We start from the raw sequence: 21,245 nt of genomic DNA, 5'->3' as shown, positions 1-21,245 counted from the left end.
TTTTAATATTGTTTTATGTTGCATTGTCTAACAGAACTTTCAATCAAATGTTATTTACATATTGCTAAATAAGCAGAGCAAAAAAATATGCAGACTTGTAACCTATTACTACTCAAACATTGTTAAAGACTTTAAAGGTTCAACTATTGCCTGCTTTGAATCCCTTCTTTATAGTGTACCGAACTGGCAATAATTTTAGATGGGAAAAAGTATCAGCATTGCTAAATGCATACTAGACACATTCCAAACTGTAAATACTTACTTGACAGCTATACTGGTATTTTTTTTTTTTGTAATGAAACTATTACAATCAATACAAATAATTGTTCCATAATAAAAATTATAGTGTGTATATATATATGCATGTGTGTGTCTATCTATCTAATGTATGTATGTATGTATGTATGTATGTATGTATGTATGTATGTATCTATCTATCTATCTATCTATCTATCTATCTATCATCTATCTATCTATCTATCTATCTATCTATCTATCTATCTATCTATCTATCTTTGTTGAATAGACAATAGCTAGTTTATTATCAAACAGAGAGATTCAGGTTAATGGAAGAATTCAGAAGACCTGAAGTTTTAAATATTTAAATAAATATTTACCGGTAATAAAATAGTTGACTTGTCTATTAGAATATTCTGAATCAGCATCGGTGGTGCTTATTATAGCAACTACTCCTCCAACTGGATCATCTTCACTGACTGTTCCTTTATAAATCTCCGCAGTAAACTGAGGAGGGCTGTCATTCACATCAGCTACATAAACTTCTACAACAGTGGTGGAGGACAACTGCATTTTTTCAGCACGGTCAGATGCCACCACAATAATTTGGTATTTGGCCTGCTTTTCCTGGTCAAGCTCTCTTAGAGTGGTAATCCAGCCAGTTTCCAAATTTATGCCAAAAGACTCTAGGATTTCAGTATCCTGGCTCGGCTCCAGCTTGTAAGTAATTTGTCCATTGTTCCCAGAATCCTGATCCATTGCTTTTACCCGTATGACTTTTGATCCAGCTGGCATATTTTCTACTAAGTATGCTTCATAAGGATTGGCTTCAAAGATTGGTGCATTATCATTTGTATCTTTGATTTGAATACTTATGTCTACAGAAGAGACAACTTTATAATTTTCCTTCATAAAATATCCAAGCACTGAGAACTGGTACCATTTAGTTACCTCATGATCCAGACTTTTTTCAACTTTTAGCCTTCCATTATGCTTGTCTATCACAAAATAATCATCTTTATTTCTTTCAGGTGTATATCCTTTAACAAGACTATATAACAAGGTATGGGTGTGCTCTGCTCGTATAATATCAATTTCAGTCCCAATAGGAGTATCTTCAGAAAGAATGTAAGAATAAAATGGTTCTGAAAATTTTGGCAAACGTATTTCAGGAGAGAGTATTCTAACATATAGGGGGACGCTAGAATCCTTTTGTGGGGATCCACCATCCATTGCTCTAACAAAAAACGTAAGAAACTGATTTTCTAGCCCAATTAAGCTTTCTTTTGTAGTTATTACTCCAGTCAAATGATCAATTTCTAAATTCTCCTCAACATGTTCAGAATCTGCTTCAATTGTGTATGTGATATCTGCATTGGAACCTTCATCAGCATCGGAAGCCAAGACTTTGATGATAGATGTACCTCTTGGAACACCGGATCCAATACTGACTTCATACTCAGTTGCTCGGAACAGAGGAACATTATCATTAACATCAGTAAGTATGACATTGATGCTGCAGAATGCCACTTTCCCCCCAGCATCCTTAGCCATGAACCTAATAAAGATGACTTTTTCAGCTTGAGTTTCACGATCAAGTATTTCCAAGGTAAACAATTGCCCCCTCTCATTAGTATAAAACCTGTCTTTTGCAAAATCATTCATAATATGGTATGTTACAGATCCATAACTGCCAGGATCTTTGTCTATAGCTTTGACTTCGGTCACCAGGGTATGCAATGGAGCATTTTCAGCTAATTCCACCTCATATTCATTCTGACTGAACACAGGACTATGCAAATTGGCTCCGATTACATTTATGTGAACCTGAGCTGAACTTCTGAAGACTCCATCAGAGACAGATATATTGAGATGATAGTTTGGTTTCAGAGTCTGTCTATGTATGTTTGAAAGAGTGATGACCCCAGTCTTGCTATGGATAACAAAATGCATGTTATCATTCCCCGTTAATATGGAATATTCAAGCTTTTCTGCATCTGAACTGTCTGGATCTGAGGCTTTTACACATGTTACAAAGTGCCCATGGGGAGCCAATTCACTGATATTAGATTTATAAAGCAGCTGGTTAAACACTGGTGGATTATCATTCAGGTCTGTTATATCAACAGTTACCACAATGTCACTGCTCAGTGGAGGCATTCCACTGTCTATTGCTCTCACCAACAATATGTGTTGCTGAGCTTCTTCAAAATCCAAGCTCCTTGATGTCAGAATGAGCCCCGTACTATCTATAACAAAATAATCATTGTTTTTGCTAAAGTTGCCTACCAAATGGTAAGAAATCTTTTTGTTTAATCCAGAATCAGCATCAGTTGCCCTGACATGTACAACAGATGTTCCAATTATAGATGCCTCAGAAATTGTGGCACCATGTATTTGCTCTGTAAAGACAGGAGGATTATCATTGATGTCTTCAATTATTATATCCACAAACACTTCAGCATGGGCCCCCGTCAATGAATCAGTTGCCCGGATGCTCAATTTGTAAGCAGGATGAGCCTCAAAATCTAAGGAGGCAATAACAGTGAGAACTCCAGTGTTGAAGTTGATATTGAATTGATCAAAAGGATCACCATCTGTGATACTGTAAAAGACTTTCAGCCCTTCTGGGCTATATGCTTGCACATGAACCACTGGACTATGGAGTGGGGTATTTTCTGGTATCTCTGCACTGTAGAAAGTTTTTTCAAATATTGGCATGGCTTTATTTACCACAGTGATTGGAACAATAACTTCAGCAGATAAACTTGGTTCTCCTTTATCCTGGGCTATCACAGTAAGACGATACTCTTTGTTTAGTGTGTCTGGGTCAAATTGTTTCTTGAGTGTGATTTCACCAGTTTCCCCTATTTGGAATTGGTCACTATGTTCCTTGAAAGAATACTGTATTTCACCATTTCTACCTATATCACTGTCTACAGCAGTTACATAGTGAATCACTTCACCAACTTCAGTATCTATTTTAACAGTGGCATAATATGGAAGATTGACAAAGACAGGAGCATTATCATTTATGTCTTCTATAGTGACCTTTACCACAAGGTGTACAATGATGGATTGTACACCTGGATTATGTTCTGCAGTCACTTCTACCACAATATCAAATGATTCCTGTTGCTCGCGGTCAAATGGTATTCCAGTGGTTGAAAGGACTCCAGAAGTATAACTGATTTTAAATCGATTATCTGGATTTAGAATCTGATAGAACAAAGGTTCATTTATTTGATTTCCTACAGCAGTGATGATTGCTACCGTTCTCGCTTCTGTGGAATTTTCCTGGACCACAGCATTATAAGAACTACGTGTGAATTTCAGCTGATTCGCCTTGGCCTCTTTTACATTAATTTTGACAGATGTAGTGCTTGAAAACCTGCCATCCGATGCTCTGATTGTCAGTTCATACCGACTTCTTAGTTGAGTTGTATTTTGTACTGTTATCCACCCAGTCTTGGAATTGATTGAAAATTTTTCTCCAATATTGCCTTCAATGATAGAATACATGAGTTGTGAAAAGGCTTCTGAATCTAGATCATTTGCATTTACTGTAACAACTTTTACTCCTTTATATGTTGGCACCAGAACAGTTGCTTCATATAGGTCTTTAGAGAAGACTGGAGGACAATCATTGATGTCAATTACAGAAATAGTAACATTAGCTGCATATTCTGCAGACAAGTGTGGTATTCCCATATCATATACTTGCACAGAGAAATGAAAAATATTGGTTTCTTCATAATCCAAGGTCATTACTGTACGAATGGCTCCTGTACTAGAATCAATGGCAAAATATTTGTGGGCAGATGGCTCAACAATCTGATAGACAAGTAAAGCATTTGATTCTTTGTCAGCATCTGTAGCTCGAATCACTAATGGCATATTCCTCTCTGTTAGAACCACACTGTTAATCGAAGCAGATTCACTGATGAGTCCTGTGTATTCTGATTGCATAAAAGTTGGTGCATTATCATTCTCGTCTCGAAGGTGCACCAGTACAGTGGTGTTAGTGGACTGGCCAGCCATATTGGTTCCCTGAATAATAAGACTATAAAAAGGCAAGGTTTCAAAATCAAGAATCTTCTGAGAAGTGATAACACCGGAATGTGAGTTTATAGTGAAGGCATCACCTATGTTGCCCTCTTTTATTTCATAGGCTACAGATGACTGGCTATGTGTAACAACCATGATGATGAAGCTGCCAATGCTGCTGTTTTCACTGATTTCTGCAGAGTATTCTTGGGAGGAAAACTTGGGCAATGAATTGTCAGAGATTGTGACAGAAATGTGCACAGCTGTGACTTCATTCATTGGGGGGATCCCTTTATCTGTTGCCTTCACCATCAAAGTGTACTGATCCTGAATCCTGAGATCCAATTCTTTTGCAGTAGTAATACTACCCAAGACTGGGTCGATATTGAAAGCATTTCTAATATTTCCTGTTTGGGAGAAAGAAAAATAGAAGGACAGGAAATTAATGATCTGAAAAAAAATAATTTATTTAGATAAATCTATAGGTTGCCAACTGTTCCTTACTGAACACCAATTTATTAGATTCAAATAATATAAAGCACAATGTCCTTTAAATGCCATGGCATTTTATGCTGAAGTAAAACAAAAAACTTAGAATGAGTCTTGCATATAAGCTCCCAGCTGGTAGCCAGCAAAGGAACCGAATTCTGCAAGTGCCTGAATTTGTATGCAGTCAGGAGAAATCAAGTGGGCTATAAGCATTGGAAAAGCCTGTGCCCCCATGAGCAGAATAGGAATGTTAGTGGGCTGCTGATGGATGGAGTTCTCTGACCCTGTTTTTTTAAATCCATAGTAATCTAGAATATTTTGGAAGGGGAGAGGTTAATTTTTATGGTCACATTTTCAAAACGGATTTTTCCATAAAAATCCAGCCTGCAAATTGTAGTCAAATGTCCTTTGATCAAGTCTCAATAGAAGCTTAATTAGTAGTTCATTAGCAGCCCTTTTATGTCATTATTTTTAAATCTAAAAACACTTCAGTGGCTTAATTAAAACATTTTTTAGCTAAATTACTCCCAATTAAAATGTATAGACTTGAGGCTCTGTATTAAAATTTTTACTTTGAGAAAAGGCAGTTTCATTCTGACTGCTGAATAAAGACAGGAACAAATAGGCTTTTCTGAATGGCAGAAAATACTCTGGCATTTCACACTGCCTAGGAAATTCCCAAAAATTAAGATAGCAAATATTTTTCCTAATACTTTAATTACAGAACAGAGCAAGAAAAAATTAAATCAACCACTTCATAATGACTTATTTTATTAATATGTTTAAATTATGTATTTGGGTAGGCTGTTGATATTATCCTTTTTTAATATTGAAAGTCATAAACAGAGTGCCATTCTTAGAATATCCCATTTCTAATCCTTTAAGCCATTACAAGCATTTAAGGAATGTTCATTTCATATGCCTAAAATGTTTGCCCTAATGCTTTAGCTGTAGAGTTGCTGAATAGACCAGAAAAAACAATGTTGAGAAAGTTTTAACATTTCCTCCCACAATGTTCTCTGGATAAATAAGGAAGAATTTCTAAGGAAAGACGAGAAAGATTGGATGACAGGGAGCAAGCTGGAAAACAGACATTTGACCAGATAAGAGTTGTCATTTCAAAAGAATGTCCTTTCTTCTAGACTAATTGCATACAACATGGGATGCTATGTTTCATACATTTTAATTGATAGATTACAACCTAAACTCAAATGTGGGGTTCTAACCTTTATATTTAAATAAAAGTAGAAGATTCCCTTTATATAACTTTCATATAACCTTCTGTGCTATGAGGGTCTGGTTGGAAATCTATTGTATCAGAAGCCATCATTCTGTAAATGGAAAACTATATGACTCTGATACACAGGTCTTTGTGTATTGCTCTTGATTTATGGAACTTCCTTTTAAAGTAGCAGCTGTATTTCATCATCGTTTTGAATCCTAGAAACAGACATTTCTAATCTCCTTGCTGCTTTTAGTGTAGCATATTCCAAATAATATACAGATTGTAAATTTTTTAAACTTCTAAAATAACTGAACCATTACTCAGCTACATTTAAAACAGAGAGAAAACAAAATTAGCCAAATCATTATTTAATTTTAATGGTTAATAATCTGAGGATTTTTTTTCTTGGGGAGGGGATGATGTTTTGCTTCATGCTATATAAATAATTCAAACAAAGAAATAAATTCAGTGTAGATGAAATACTTTTGAAAGTAAGCTTTGCACTGTTTTGAACAATGTACGTCTGCTCACAATTTGCATATCGGAAACTGTGGATATTTTTATACTGCTACATTTTAATCTTTACAACATATTGAAAATATTGGAATTTACCTGATTCTATGGAGTATATGATTTCTGCATTTTCCCCTTTATCCTTATCTAATGCTGTAACTTGAACCACCATGGACCCAACAGCTGCTGACTCATATACTTGGCCTTCATAAGAAGAACTGGTGAAATATGGAGCGTGATCATTTGTATCGCTAACATTAATGATGATTTTAGCAAAGTTGCGCTTGACAGGAACATCTTGATCTCGTACCTAAAACAATTAGCACATTATTTTATTCAAATTAGCAAAAATTCAATTTTACATGCAATTTTATTCTAAACAAATTCTCAAACCTACATCCTACAGAAATGGTTTTGCTCAATACAAATAAACACAATGCAAGAGAATAAATATTACTATTTCGCCTATTTCTTTTGTGAGGTGGGTGAGTATATTTTAATATTGTGTACAATTCACAAGCATATGATTAGTGTTACAGATGGCTTTTTATATAAATCTCCTTAATTAGATTAGAAAAGGAAGAGATAGGAATTAAAATGGGAAAAAGGACTAATAATAGTTAAGCACTTCTTTTTAATTTGTCCTCTCTGAGAATATTCAAAGTGAAATTCCTTCCAAACAACAAACAGAAACGAGGGAACAAAATGTTAAACAGCTTGAATGTGGAAAAAGACCATGACATTAGCTGGCATTAGTATTTTATAGTGTTTTGAAAATTTTTGATCTTTCAAATATGTCATCTAAATAAGTTTACAGAACTCTTATAAAATAGGTCAGTTCTACAGTATTACCATCTACGTTAGTTGCCCAGAATTACTGTAGTGAGTTGGCATGCCTATAATTTGGATATTTCATTTTAAAGCCAGAATCTTGTGGATTTAGAGATAACAAGTTGCCAAAGACCATCGGAAGTAGTATCACAGAAGAATTAACATTTCAACAAATGACTTTTTAATTTACAGCTCAGAGTTAAATTGGAGTGTGGTTTGGATGAGAGCTAACGAGTGCATTGGAAAGGGAAGGCATTCTAAAAATTAGGGAAAGAAGGCTTGACTCTTCCCAATTTACATATCCCACAAACCTTTCCTAAGCAAAAAAAAAAGTAAATGGTTAAAATATATGCTATGTATAAGTGTAAGAGGTAGCTGACCTGCAATCATTTCAGTTTCTGCTTATGAATGGTTCTGTTTTACTGAAAAGCCAGACATTTAATTATTTGTTTTTCAGATTTGTATCCACATACTGCTTGCAAAGTTTAACACTTCGGCTGAAGAACAAGCACAATAATGGTTCTTTACCATGACTGTGAGAACATGTTGATGAATGACTTCATGATCCAACTTTTCAACAGTATAAAGTGAGCCAGTTACAGGATCAAGGCGAAATTTCCTAAGGCTGGTAGGATCCATGCTGCTTTGCATAGTATAAATTAGTTTGTTCTTCTCATCTCTGTCTGAGGCACTGACTTGCAAAATTTCTGTCTCTGGCAATATGTCTTCTGCTATAACGACTTGGTATTCTAACAGAGAAAATTCTGGTCTGTGATCATTTGTATCTATTATGTTAATGTACACCTGAAATGACATGCAAAAATAAAACATGGCAGCAACAACATTATAACACAAATATGAAACCCCACAGGAAATCAGAAAATAATACTACAAACAAGCTACAGAGGACAATATAAAACAATACATATTAAAGATGATCAAATCAATCTGCTGTAGAGGAAAAAAAATTGTCCATCCACTACTTTAGACGTTTTCAAGATTCTGAGCATGATGTATGAAATTCTTATTTTGTCCTCTAAACAACACAATTATTTTTGGGATGGACTGGTCTTTTTAGAAAATATAACATTCTTAACATGTGACAGACCTTTTCAGTCATATCTACTATAGTATGTTATATTTACTGAATTTACCAAATTAGCAGAAATTATAGACTATCCCAATCCAATGATTCTAGGTGGAATTATATAATTCATATGATTATATAATTTAGAACAGTAGTTTACTTTCATATAAAAGTGAGAATATTTGTATTATTTTAGCAGAGTTCAACATTTTAGGACTAAGAAAAGCAACATATCAATGTGGTTTGTAAAATATTCCTTCACATATATATTGATTGAAATGGTCGTGCCTGATAGTCATTTAGTATTGATAACAGGTTTCATATAAGGATAGATCAAAACAAATCTTTATACTATGTGTGCTCATTTCCTCCAATCTTTTATTTATTAACTTTAAAACTATAAATATTACTGAAATATTTCCTTTTCTACAAGTATGCAACATCAATCTCTATTTCAATCATTAAGTTAGTATAAAATTACATTATACAATGACAAGTTTAGACCCATCTAAATAACAGCCAGTCGATGAAAAAAATACTACAACGTAGAATTATTAACAAAAGAATAAAATCTTAACATCACTAAAATTTATATGCAAAAATATAATTGATATAGATACTATGTAAAGTATAATGTGCAGAATACAATAGAGTGGTATAAATATTATGATATAAAAAGCAATGCCAATAGAAACTATAAAACTAAGCAACTAGAAATAAATCAACAAGGATACAACTAATGCATCTAACTGCTGTCTAATCCAGCAATTCTAACTGCTATAAATGAATGAGTTACTTTATAGAAGTTATGGACGTAACAGAAAAAAAAAAAAAATCAAACATGTAAAACTACAATCACTAACACTTCTGTGAGCATATATATACACTGAAACAAAATCTTCCAAAATTTACAAAAAATATATGTATGTTTGTCAACTAGTAATTGGGACAGATATCTGAGTAGAAAATTATATAACAGCAATGATCAACAAAGCATGTAAGAACTGACAAGAAAGAGGACCAGAGGCCATGGTTTCTATGATACCAAAAAGTGACAAGGATCATCTGAGACTGTAGCAGCAACAACACTCCACTCATCAATATTTAGATAACTTCATCAAATATTCCACACATGCTCACCTCAGTTATATTTCAGGGTTATTTTTTTCCCATAAGATCTTTCAGGAAGTTATTATTTGCTTAAAATTCTTTAAAAAAAACAACAACCAGGTAGTCCTCAACTTATGACCACAATTGAGTTTCCCTTGCTAAGCAAGACAGTTGTTAAGTGAATTTTGTGCCATTTTACCATTTTTCTTGCCATTGTTGTTAAGTGAATCACTGCAGTTAAGCTAGTAACATGGTTGTTAAATGAATCTGGCTTCCCTATTGACTTTGTAAGCAAGTTGCAAGAGGTGATCACATACCCAGGACACTGCAACTGTCATAAATACATTCCAACTGCCAAAAATTTGAATTTTGGTTCTGTGACAATGGCGATTCTGAAACAGCCCTAAGTGTGATAAGCATTTTTTTTTCAGTTGCTGTTGTAACTTTGGATGGTCATCAAACAAACGGTTGTAAGTAGAGGACTACCTGTATAAATAGGTAAATCTGTGAGAGAATGGGGAATGATGCAGTGGAACATCATGATTTAAGTTTCTCTTCTTTTGCATGTGACCACAATGTGATGTTACATGCATGCACAAATAGGTGTGAGTGTGCCCTCCCACAATGCAATGTTGTTTTCATAATTTTGAATAAAACCTGGAATCTTCAGGATACCCTTGGATGAACAATAAAATAATATAATAAATAACATAATAGATAATGGTATGATGATACAATATTACAATAATAAAACAACACTTCAAAGCTTTCTTTAAAAATTTTTAAAACTGAATTCTTCAATTAAGAGAAGGTTGGGAACATTGCCTTAGGCAATAAACATGTCTAGACTAGTTGGAAACTTTGCTGCTTATTAAATAAGCACAGTTCTATTTCCTTGACATAGTAGTGTTAAATTCCTGTAGCCACAATTCAGTTAATTCTTTTAAGAAAGGAATATGAAAATTCAGATAAGCTTTTATCACAAAAGTAATCTGTTCCTTTCTTGACAAATAAAAAAAAAACTTTTAAAAATGATCTATGTATTTTTTATCAAAACAAACAATTGGCAAATACATTATGACAACCCAAACAGTTTTTCGTAATAGTAAACTATTATTTTCTAGAGGACATGATCAACATTTGATTCTAACCATGACAAAAATCTGAGGCAAAGATGCTGTTTTGACAAAGAACCAGATCTATTCTTTGACTAAATAAACAGCGAAATCTCAACAATGTCTGCCACAATGACAATGATTCTGTGTTCCCTAGGATTTGTATATAATGGCATTCTTTATCTCATTCTGTTAATAAGTCATAGTCTAACTTCTAAACAATTGGTATCTAATAAACCTTTCAGATCTACTTCAGTTGATGTTCATCAGCACATCTTCTGGCAGCGTATTACACAGTTTAACAATAAGCTATGTCAAAGTCCCTTCCAATCCTCCAAAACCAGTTAATTACACTGGATAACCATGTTTTAGATAAAGGGGGAAAACTTTCTCTTTATTTATGTTTATCATACCACACATAACTTCTCTTTCTCCTCTTTTCAATGTGAGAAGAAAGAAGTTGGTCCAGCTATTTCAAAGTACGAGTAGGACTGATAATAATTGTCTTTTATTTTCTACTTTCTGATCTTTAAACTGAATTTGTTCTTTAATCATTTCATATGTCACAGTTAAATTTATCAAATTGCTTTTGTTTCATACAGTCTTCCTCAAAATTCTGGTGCATGGAGAATTGTTGTCATGTGGAAGCTGTTTCATGTGGTTTCAACAGAGAAGTTATATTCACAGCCATTTTATCTTGACACCAAAATAAACAGGAGGTCTTTAATCATTGGGATAATTCATACATAAACAACTATTGTTGCTTTATTTCAGGTTTTAATTTAAATAACTCCATATGCAAACATAAATATAATACTAGTGTATACAATTAAGACATATAAACAGATGGAAATTTTTGTTGGGAAACATCTAGTAGCAAGAAACCTAATCTCTTATTATTACTTTTAAGACCAGAATTAACCCAGACATCAAAACAAGATTATTTCACTACACAAATGATTATTTTCACTGAATTTGTGTCTATGTATTAGACACTACATTGTAGTATTTTCTTATTACTGGTATATACTTTCTTTTGCTATGTAAATTGTAGTTTTGTTGTTTCTGGTTTTCATTTATTGTACCAATAGTAGAACACTGTCTGATTTTAAAGCTGATACAAAATACACTTATATACTTACACAGAATCTTCTCCCTTACAATTATGGAACTGTAGAGCTATTGTACTATATTTGTATAGAAAACTCTTTCTTTTTCAAATAAAATTACTTTACTTTATGTAATTCTGCCCAGGAACACCAAGAACGAACACACACACACACACACACTGATTTTTGTAAACAGTTCATTAGAAATTCTGTTACCTGCGTACTAATAGTCCTAGTTCCATCTGTTGCTTCTACTGTCAAATTGTAATTTGATTTCTGTTCTGCATCAAGAGGTTTAGCGACAACTATTGTTCCTGTGCCCTTGTCCACATCAAAGCGGCTGTCAGAGTTGCCACCTGCTCCAAGAAATTGCACAAGACGTAAATTCATAAAATCCAGTTTTCTTGTAACATGGGAATATTCTTTGCTCTAATGTAAAGAATAGGATAGGCAACTATGGTCCCTTTAAAACCTGTGGACTTCAACTCCATAACTGACTCTGGAATTCCAGGAGTTGGAAGTTTAGGTCCACAGGTCTTAAAGGGCCATAGTTGCCCACCCCTCTTCAATGTTTTAATCAAATTCAAAAAAACAACTTTGAAGCACCCAACCGGTAATCTTACTGGAATAAAAGAGGAATAGCCATTTGAAATCTCTATTTCATTCAAAACTATGCATTTAGTGTTAAAACTCCAACAGAACTGATTCACCATGCTATATTTTTACTACTAGAATTCCTTCAAAGGCTTCTGAGTAAAAACAAAGATAAAGACAAGATTCCAGCCACCCTTTTCTTTTTCTTAAATTAATTCTGATCATGATAGATTTATTATGAATGGAATCCACTCTGTAGCAACACTGAAGTGGTACTGTATTTAACATTATGAGAATGATTAAAACAAACTTTAATTAGCTGTAATAAATATTTTTTGCTCACCCAATTTTATTGATTCTCAATTTTAGATAAAATATTTCTAAATAAGAAATCATGTTATTTATTACCAAGTCACTAGGGATACCCCCTCAAATTATCTTACTTCCATGGTGCATATTTATTTTATTTAAAATAAAATAAAATAATTTTAAAACAGACTTTGTCATTCATTCTTGAGCTGTATTTCTTTCACAATTACATTGTACATTTCTTCCAAACATATATTTAGCTGTAAAGAAGCTTGAGAGATGTTAAAGGCATCTAATCACATGTATGTTTACAACCATTCATAATAATGGACAGGATATTGCCTCATTACAAATACTACTAAATTTCTAGATTGCCAACTCTAAAAGCAGGATAAAGCTTCTAACTGCTGCAAAACACAAAGAGGACTACAGCAAAACATCATACTCTTTATCTGAATTGCCTAGGGGCACATTGCATTGGAGATGATAAAATAACAAGACAGAACCATGGGCAATTATTGTGAACTAGAAAGCTGTGAACTGATATAAAATATTCTATATCAGAATGTTTTTTTACTGTAGATCTCATAATCTGACCCACAATTATGTGATCTAAGCAGATACCTTCTGTTATACAAGCCATGGGAAAGATGTAAAAAACTTCACTAGCAACTTTGTCATCTGATACAGCCAAAAAGAAAGGAAAAAAAATAAATAAAATAAAGCAAAAGCAGAAAATGTCAATCAATTTGATTCATGCTGGCAGGAACAGTCAAGAAACTTGCAGTAACTGCAGGATCCCAATCAGTATGTTTTATTATCTACACAATGGCAGCATTTCATGCAAATACGGAATTTTCACAATTCCCATTCAGCTAGGAACAAGCAGACAGACATAGATCAATTACTCCAACTAGCCCTTATCTAATAACTAGATCTCACAGAGTGCAACCCAAGCATTCTGGCTTGTTCTACTCTTAATAAACGTTGTGCGCTTAATAAACTGAAACTGAATTGAAATTGCAACAAAGTGCATTGAAAAAAGTCTTCTGGTGATAGTTACTTTCATGGGAAGGTGAAAATGGGAAGTGTGAAGCTTTCTTTGAGTGATATTCAGAGAATGGGCCATACGAGACTATCTGCTGTTCTCCATTTGAAGATCCATTGTGTTGGACTATGGATTATTGGAGTGCAGAGCTTTAGAAAATAGTTTTGCATCTTTTTCCAGATTTATAGACATCAATGGCTTTTTTACAGAGCTCTTCAAAAATTAAATTTAAGCAGAACACCTGAGGTAATAACTTCATTGGGATGAAGGGAGCCAAAATCTTAAATCAGCCCTGATTGTTTAGTAATGCATTCAAAATACTGCCCCTAATTATTCCTTTTTATTAAATTGAATCTAGCTATTAAATTAGAGACTGCAATTATTTTTCATGCTGGAACATAGAATGTTGGATTATTTTATTTATGAAAAAACTGAAAAAAAATCATATTCTCTTCACTCATTAACAGCATATATTTAATTAAATCATTTTAATTAAATCTCCCAGATTTCTTTTCATTTTGTAGCTACTGAAGAGATGTTAACTATCATTTAAATAAGGGGTGCCAAACTCACATCTTCACGTCATCATCACCTGATGTATCGAAACTTCCCCCCCCTTCGCTAAACCAGGGGTGGGCGTGGCCAGCGCATGATGAATGTGGCCTGCGGGCTGTGAGTTTGACACCCCTGATCTAAATAATCAAGAAGTCACAATGAAAAATTCTAAAATACTCTTACCTGTAATATCAAACCAGAGTAAAGTACCCAGTGGCTCGACACCTATTACACCAATCATGTGAGCTACTGGATCACTTTCCATGACCGTAAAAGAAAAAAATGATTCTTCAAAAGAAATGGGTTCAGAAGATGGAGTGGGTTTTGAGATCCATTCTATATGAAGACGGGCTGTTGATGACTTTTGTGGACGGCCATTATCCACAGCCTTGATCTAAGAATATAAGAGTATTAGCAATTTTAAATGTTTGAAAGAAAATAAACTATATACAACACAGAAAATACTGGACTAAAATGGTCAAGCTCACAATCAGGAAAGGTCAAGAACCAGTAAGTTTTGTAACTGCCAAGAGAACTTTCAATATAATCCTATTAAGACATATTCAAACATTTATTGACTTTAAGAGGGTTTATTCTCAGTTACGTTAGAATAAACTGCATCATGTTACCTGTATAAAAGATATATAATGTATAAAATGGGGACTGCATATATGTAGAAGCAAGCTAGCACTACTTGCACAATGAACACCTGAATCTTAACTAAGAGAATGTTTTTTAAAAAACAATTTGGTTACTAAAATGTTACATGAGCATTTTAAACATTTTAATTTTTATTTATTTTTTTATAAAAAAGAGAACACATTTTGAAAAAGTAAGTTTGGTTTGCTATGAATTTAAAGATTTTCCAGTATTTTATAATATTTTCCAAATAAGCTATAATAACAGTGCTACATAAAAATGCAAAGGCACTGACAGCATGCAACTGAAATCCAAACTTACTGTAAGAATGTCATATTCTCCAGCTCCAGAATATTTCTTAGATGAGACAACACCAGTTATTGGGTCAATAAAAAATTTGCCATGCTCGTTGCCCTCCTCAATTTTATAAGATATTTCTGCATTGGGACCTTCGTCTTTGTCTGCAGCTACCACACGGTAGATTGGTTCTTTTCTTGCTGTTCTTTCTCTCTCTGGTTTTTCACGCTCGGGCAGTTTGATTTGATAAAATTTTTGCAAGAATTGAGGTCGATTATCATTTTCATCTAAAATTTTCACAATGACACGGGTAAGGGTTGATTCTGCTGGTGTACCATTATCTGTCACAGTTACCTAATTGGACAATAAAACAATTCACAAAAATAAATGTTTCTTCTTTGTTAGAAATCAAAGCAGACTGTGACTCCCCCTCTATTTTTCCCCACTGTAGAACTTTCAATATGTTTCCAGCTGTAACGTCTAAATATTTTGAAAAGTGGATAAAATGTGATTATCTTTGCCAACAGTATCTAATATAAGCCTAGATTAAGTCAACCTCTTAAGTATTCATAATTGTCTATGTATCAAAATGGAAAACATGACTCACTTTACTGCAAGCACTTGGAAAATAATTAAATACTGTCCTTAAATGGTGCTAATATTAAGTATAATTCTAATGTTCAAAATATCTTATTTAACAAATCAGGACTAGAAGCTACATTCCACAGTGCTGGAGCTAGAAACAGGGAGGAAGAAAGACACTTTTAAAATGATGCATTTATTTATAGAACCACCCATCTTATGTGCCACATCTCTAGGCAGTTCAAGAACAAGAACACAAAAGAATAAAAAAAAAATGAACCTCCAAAAAATAATTCCTGAGTTCCTAAAACAAGTACCTGAATAGATTTTAAAAATCATAATTATTGGGAGTAAGTTTCACTCTATCCCAAAGCTTGGGGGAAAGCCATCTAGAAGAATGGAGGCCTGACAGATCTCATGGAGAAATGTATTTCATGCAGTAGAACTGCTACTTGGAAGATACTCTGCCTAGGCACCATCTATCTGACCTGATGGAGCCAAAGGACACCCCAGGGAGCTGTGGCTTTGCAAATAACCTGGCCCTATGCCATCTAGAGCTTTAACAATGATAACCAACATCATGCATTACACCTGAAAAGAAAATGGAAGTCAGTGAAGCATACAGCAATGTATTATAGAGACAACCAATATGGCACCTGAATGTTACATTCTGCTCCTAAGTCTGAAGTCTTTAAAACTTCCAGTAATTATCAAACTTGCAAGACTCTTACCCATTTTAAGTCCTTATGCTAATTTATAAACATGTTTGCTTGAATTTTTTTAACATCAGACATATAGACAAATTGTTCATTTCATATGAAAATAGACTATATCATTCAATAGAACTCTACTAAAGTTGTGACTCCTATGATGGGATGGAATAAGGTTGAATCAACCATATCATCATGCTTATGCTTATTTATATGAATGTAGGTTTTGTGTTTACTTATATGTTCCTTGCAGTAGCTGCCAAGAACAGGCAGAGTACAGAATTTTCATCACTATACCAAACTATCCTTTGTTAGTGATTAAGCTCTTCCTTTTTATTAAGATAAAGATGTTGTCTACATTTCTGATCCATACTTTTGGTTGTTACCTGTTGGAGAGCTATAGTATCTAGACTCTGCATTATAGTCTCTGCTATGAGTCCTGAGAGTGTTTTGTTGATATATTTGTCCATGAAATTGAAAATAAGTGTGCGACAAAGATTGATGAGGTTCATGGTTCTGATTATTTCAATGTTACTGTATTTGGTTAGGTTGGCTATGTTCGGTAGCACTGCTGCCATAGACTCTTTCATTTGTTCTGTGCCTATATCTGCATTCTTTATATCCATATATCCAGAACTATATATCCAGAAATATATCCAGAACAGAATGGTGCTGGATGTATAAAACAAAAAATATCATTGTAGTAGATTTTTAAGGTGCCTATTGCTTTTTTAAAAATATTTTTCTACTGGTCACTAAATCAAATTGCTTTTGATTTGCTATCTTTATAATGTACATTGAAACATTTTATCTGCATATTTCTAAGGCAGGTACCCCACTCTTCTAACAAAGCAACTAACACCCTTTTGACTTAAGAAGATGCAGTGTGAAAAGATAAGGAATCTGCTTGTAAAATCTTTCCCATACTCTACCCTTTGCAGCCCTCTGCACCACTTTCTAAATTTCTCTATAAAATCCCTAATTCTCAAGAATGGATCTGACATAAATAAAGGGAACAAATGAGAAGGATAGAATGGTATTTCATTCTCATGAATAAAATAACTTAAGATTCTGATATATTTTAGAACCAACAGTAGAAAATATCAGACTCAATTTGCAACAGAAAATATATCTGTACTTATAAGCAATTGAAAAGGAAGACAAAATGTACCAAACTGATGCCGAAGAACAAAATTCTTTGTTAGGGCTACTTCTGTGAGAAAGGAAAAAGATACTGTGTCTTCGTGAGCAAATGTGAAAAAGCAATGGAGAAATATATGTTGAAGTAAAGACCCTCTACTAAATTCACCTACTATATTGCTACTTGAACATTCAACTCTACTGTATTTCTACCACACCTTTCCCAAATATCTCCAGGGCTGAATTTGATCCACACTCCAAACATATTTCTTTGAGAAACAATAAACAGAATGAACATTCCTCATCCAAGACCACCTATAGATTTTATGGCTGAGCAGGGCTTTGAAGACATTATTACTAAAACAGAAACTTTGTAAAAAATAAGCAATTGGCTAAGGTTCTACCAAACAGCCAGAATATCAGAAAACGCTTGTACAACAACAACAAATATTGTTAAAGAATCAAGCACAGTTATTCATAGTTTTAGTTACAATTGCAGTCCAATGCTGTTCTAACTAAAAGTATGTCCATTGAATGCAGCTGCCATAGTTTCTAAGACAAAATGTTTAGGACACTACTATAACTTCTGAGGTATAACTAGGTACAGAGAAAATAATTGTTTTTTTTCCCAAATGTTATGTAGGGAGAAATCATGTATTCCAAGAAACATTGAATGTAATTGTAACAGATATGTACTTACTGGATTTAAAAGATGCTATATAAAGATTAGTTTATAACCTAAGAAAATATAAATAGGACATCTTTGTTTCAATGGAAACAGAAGTAAAGAACAGGATAAATGTTAATAGTAAATGAAAAATAAACTTGCTAGTTTTTCTAGTCAAAACTTTAATGCCCAGAAATGTTATGATGATATTCAATAAAAGCTAAATAAATACACCTAAAAAGTTCCAGGTTGGATAATGCTACATAAGTAACATTTCTAAATTAACGTATTTTGACAAAATTTAAAGTGGCCCTGGATGGCAAGTGCAATTTTGTCTTTAAACTTCCCAAGTGAAATTATATACCCCTTTAACAGATTCATTTATTTTATTATACTTTTTTCTTTGATACCCCCCCGTTACGTTTTTGGTGAATCTCACACATTTTCTCCTGGCTCCTAGAGCAGTACAGCTTTTACTATAAGTAGAACTACTGTGAAAAAGAAAAAGAAAGCAGCCAAATGTATTTGATGAATTGCAACATTAATCTCTTGCTGATCAGGCCTGCAAACAGCTTACTTCATCCAATTGTCAGAATTGGCATGGTTCTAGAACAATTGACTAAAGAATGGCACACAATGCATTACTTTAATGTAATATATAATAAAAGCTCAATGCTGGATTGCTGTTTCACAAGAGTAATTGAATTTGCAGGAGGTTTTACTGGGATCACTGCAATGGCAGGCGCTCCTGTTCCAAGTATAAATGGACACAGTGAAGCATAATAATAGGAAGCAAATATTCAGATCATACCCAGACAGTTTGCATGAAAGAAATGGAAGCTGATTTCCATTGCTAAAGTTCAACCCCACAAAACTGACTCCAGCTGGGTGAGCGCCTTGAACAAGGATGTTGGTGTGCCAAAACGAATGAACAGACAAACAGATAATTAAGACTGCAATACATGTAATTGGAGGCTTGAGGAGGGAAAGCTGTCTTGTAAAAAACAAAACAAAACCTCCCTTCCTCTCAGCAGTCACATAGGGACATTTAAGCCCAAATTTTCCTCCCAAGGACTGAAGAGGGAGACCTAGGGCTTAGAACTGTATGGATTCCCATTTAGTACACTCTCATTGCATTGCAGGGGAAAGAGCAGGAGAAGGGCAGAAATATTTAGGAGGCTGTATTGTGCAGAAATATCATCTCCCCCCCCCCATAAGCAGAATTATTTTTCGTAGGAGTGTACTAAGAACACAGCAGCATAATTTACCTCTAATATATGTTCTGCTTGCTGTTCTCGGTCAAGTTTTCTTGAAGTTGTTGTAATTAGACCTGTAAATATATATTAAAAAAATCAATTCATTAACCATTACTTGGTATGAGAAGAAAAAGAGAATATTGTCAACTGCAATTTTATAATCTAATTTTGTTACAAAAGTATTGTATTAGTTTGTATATATGTGTTTTCTAAGCCTGTTTAATATTTGATTCATTCCTGACATACTTGATGGAAGTCTTAATGCTAATGGCAGAGTAAGAGAAGACCACTACTGAAGAATTCAGCCAGAGTTCAGTTCTTTATTTGCTTACATATAGCAAACAGAATCTTGCCAGTCTAAACCCAGCCTAATGGATATAATCTGAAAGATTCTAGGGAGCGGCTATCCTTACTTTTATGCTCTGTCTCCTATCCAGCTCAGGGCTGTGTTACCTCTTGTCTCCCTTCCCTTTCTGGAATGTGCTCTCTTCTTCCTGGAAAATTGCTGTTTTACTTCAACCTATCAAGCCAGCTCCTGCTCCAGGGGCATCATTTCTTACACTGCTGTTGAAAGAAGTTCTTTCAGACTTGCAAACTTCTGTTAATGTAACTTTATAAAAAGTAGCTTTAGCTCATCTGGTTATGTTTGCTGTCTGGTCCACCTTGCAAGGTTAATATAGCTAATATAGTTAATTCATTCACTTATTTAATTTCTATTGCCGCGTATCTCCAATAAGTGACTCTGAACAGCAATAGCAATTAGACTTCTATATTGCATCATAGTGCTTTATAGCCTTCTATAAGCAGTTTAGAGAGTCAGCATATTGTCCCCAACAATCTGGGTCTTCATTTTATCGATCTCGGAAGGATGGAAGGCTGAGTCAATCTTGAGTCAGTCAGAATCCAACTCCTGGCAGTCAGCAGTGAATTAGCTTGTAATACTGTATTCTGACTACTGTGCCACCATGGCTCTTAGCAATTAATTTTTTTAACAATATAGTACACAATGGAATATATGGCAGCTAAGAAAAAAAAAATCAGCAGAATCCTTCACAAACTTGGGGGCCGAAGCGTGGGCACAAAACCATATCTTCAAGGCCTTACAAAAGCCCATCAGAGTCAAGGTCATCCTAGCATAGAAGGAATGTCTCCTACTTCCTGCCAACCAACATTCCTTGGCTATGGGAGCTGTAACATGTAAACCTGCTGGACCAAACTGTGTGTATTTTCACACAAGAGTCATTGATACTTAAGGAACTTACATAGTATAATACAATTTTCTTTTATTTTTGTAGGTAAGAAATGGCCAATGTCAGTTATATACCAGAATTGTAGTGTCTTTTTAAATATAAATAACTGGGTAGCAACAAGTATAGAAAATGTAAAAATGCATTTTTATCTATTCTGATAATTTACAGTTAGCCAACTAGAGTTCCCAAACAGCAAGATAGGTGGTACATACATACATACATACAATAAATAAATAAATAAATAAATAAATAAATAAATAAATAAATAAATGTCTATATTTGTTCTGTACTTTAAAATGCAACAAACTCAATAAACTCACTCAATAAATAAACTCAATAAACAAACTAACTAACTAACTAACTAACTAAATGTCTATATTTGTTCTGTACTTTAAAATGCAATAAACTCCATATTTTCCCAATGTTTTCTGGAAT

General features: G+C 33.9%; 1 protein-coding gene across 6 annotated transcripts in view; it reads right to left on the bottom strand.

Annotated features, from left to right (window-relative positions):
* The window catches only part of FAT1 (FAT atypical cadherin 1), a 138,621-nt gene that overhangs the window by 38,532 nt on the left and 78,844 nt on the right, over positions 1 to 21,245 (bottom strand). For all 6 annotated transcript variants that reach the window (XR_015729110.1, XM_034401509.3, XM_034401512.3 and 3 more), the window contains exons 4-10: positions 19,573 to 19,634; positions 15,230 to 15,559; positions 14,453 to 14,663; positions 11,980 to 12,119; positions 7,871 to 8,146; positions 6,611 to 6,821; positions 618 to 4,691 (exon numbers count right to left, since the gene is read on the bottom strand). Coding sequence is in view for 5 of the 6 variants with exons in the window: in XM_034401509.3 (XP_034257400.2) it covers positions 618 to 4,691; positions 6,611 to 6,821; positions 7,871 to 8,146; positions 11,980 to 12,119; positions 14,453 to 14,663; positions 15,230 to 15,559; positions 19,573 to 19,634 (5,304 nt within the window). In the remaining variant the exon portion in view is untranslated. The remainder of the gene's footprint in view (positions 1 to 617; positions 4,692 to 6,610; positions 6,822 to 7,870; positions 8,147 to 11,979; positions 12,120 to 14,452; positions 14,664 to 15,229; positions 15,560 to 19,572; positions 19,635 to 21,245) is intronic.

Source organism: Pantherophis guttatus, chromosome 8 (assembly GCF_059756535.1).
Source record: "Pantherophis guttatus breed Tessera chromosome 8, ASM5975653v1, whole genome shotgun sequence".
NCBI classification, from domain to species: Eukaryota; Metazoa; Chordata; class Lepidosauria; order Squamata; family Colubridae; genus Pantherophis; species Pantherophis guttatus.
The sequence above is the reverse complement of the archived record's forward strand: the minus strand, read 5'-3'. Positions and strand labels throughout refer to the sequence as shown.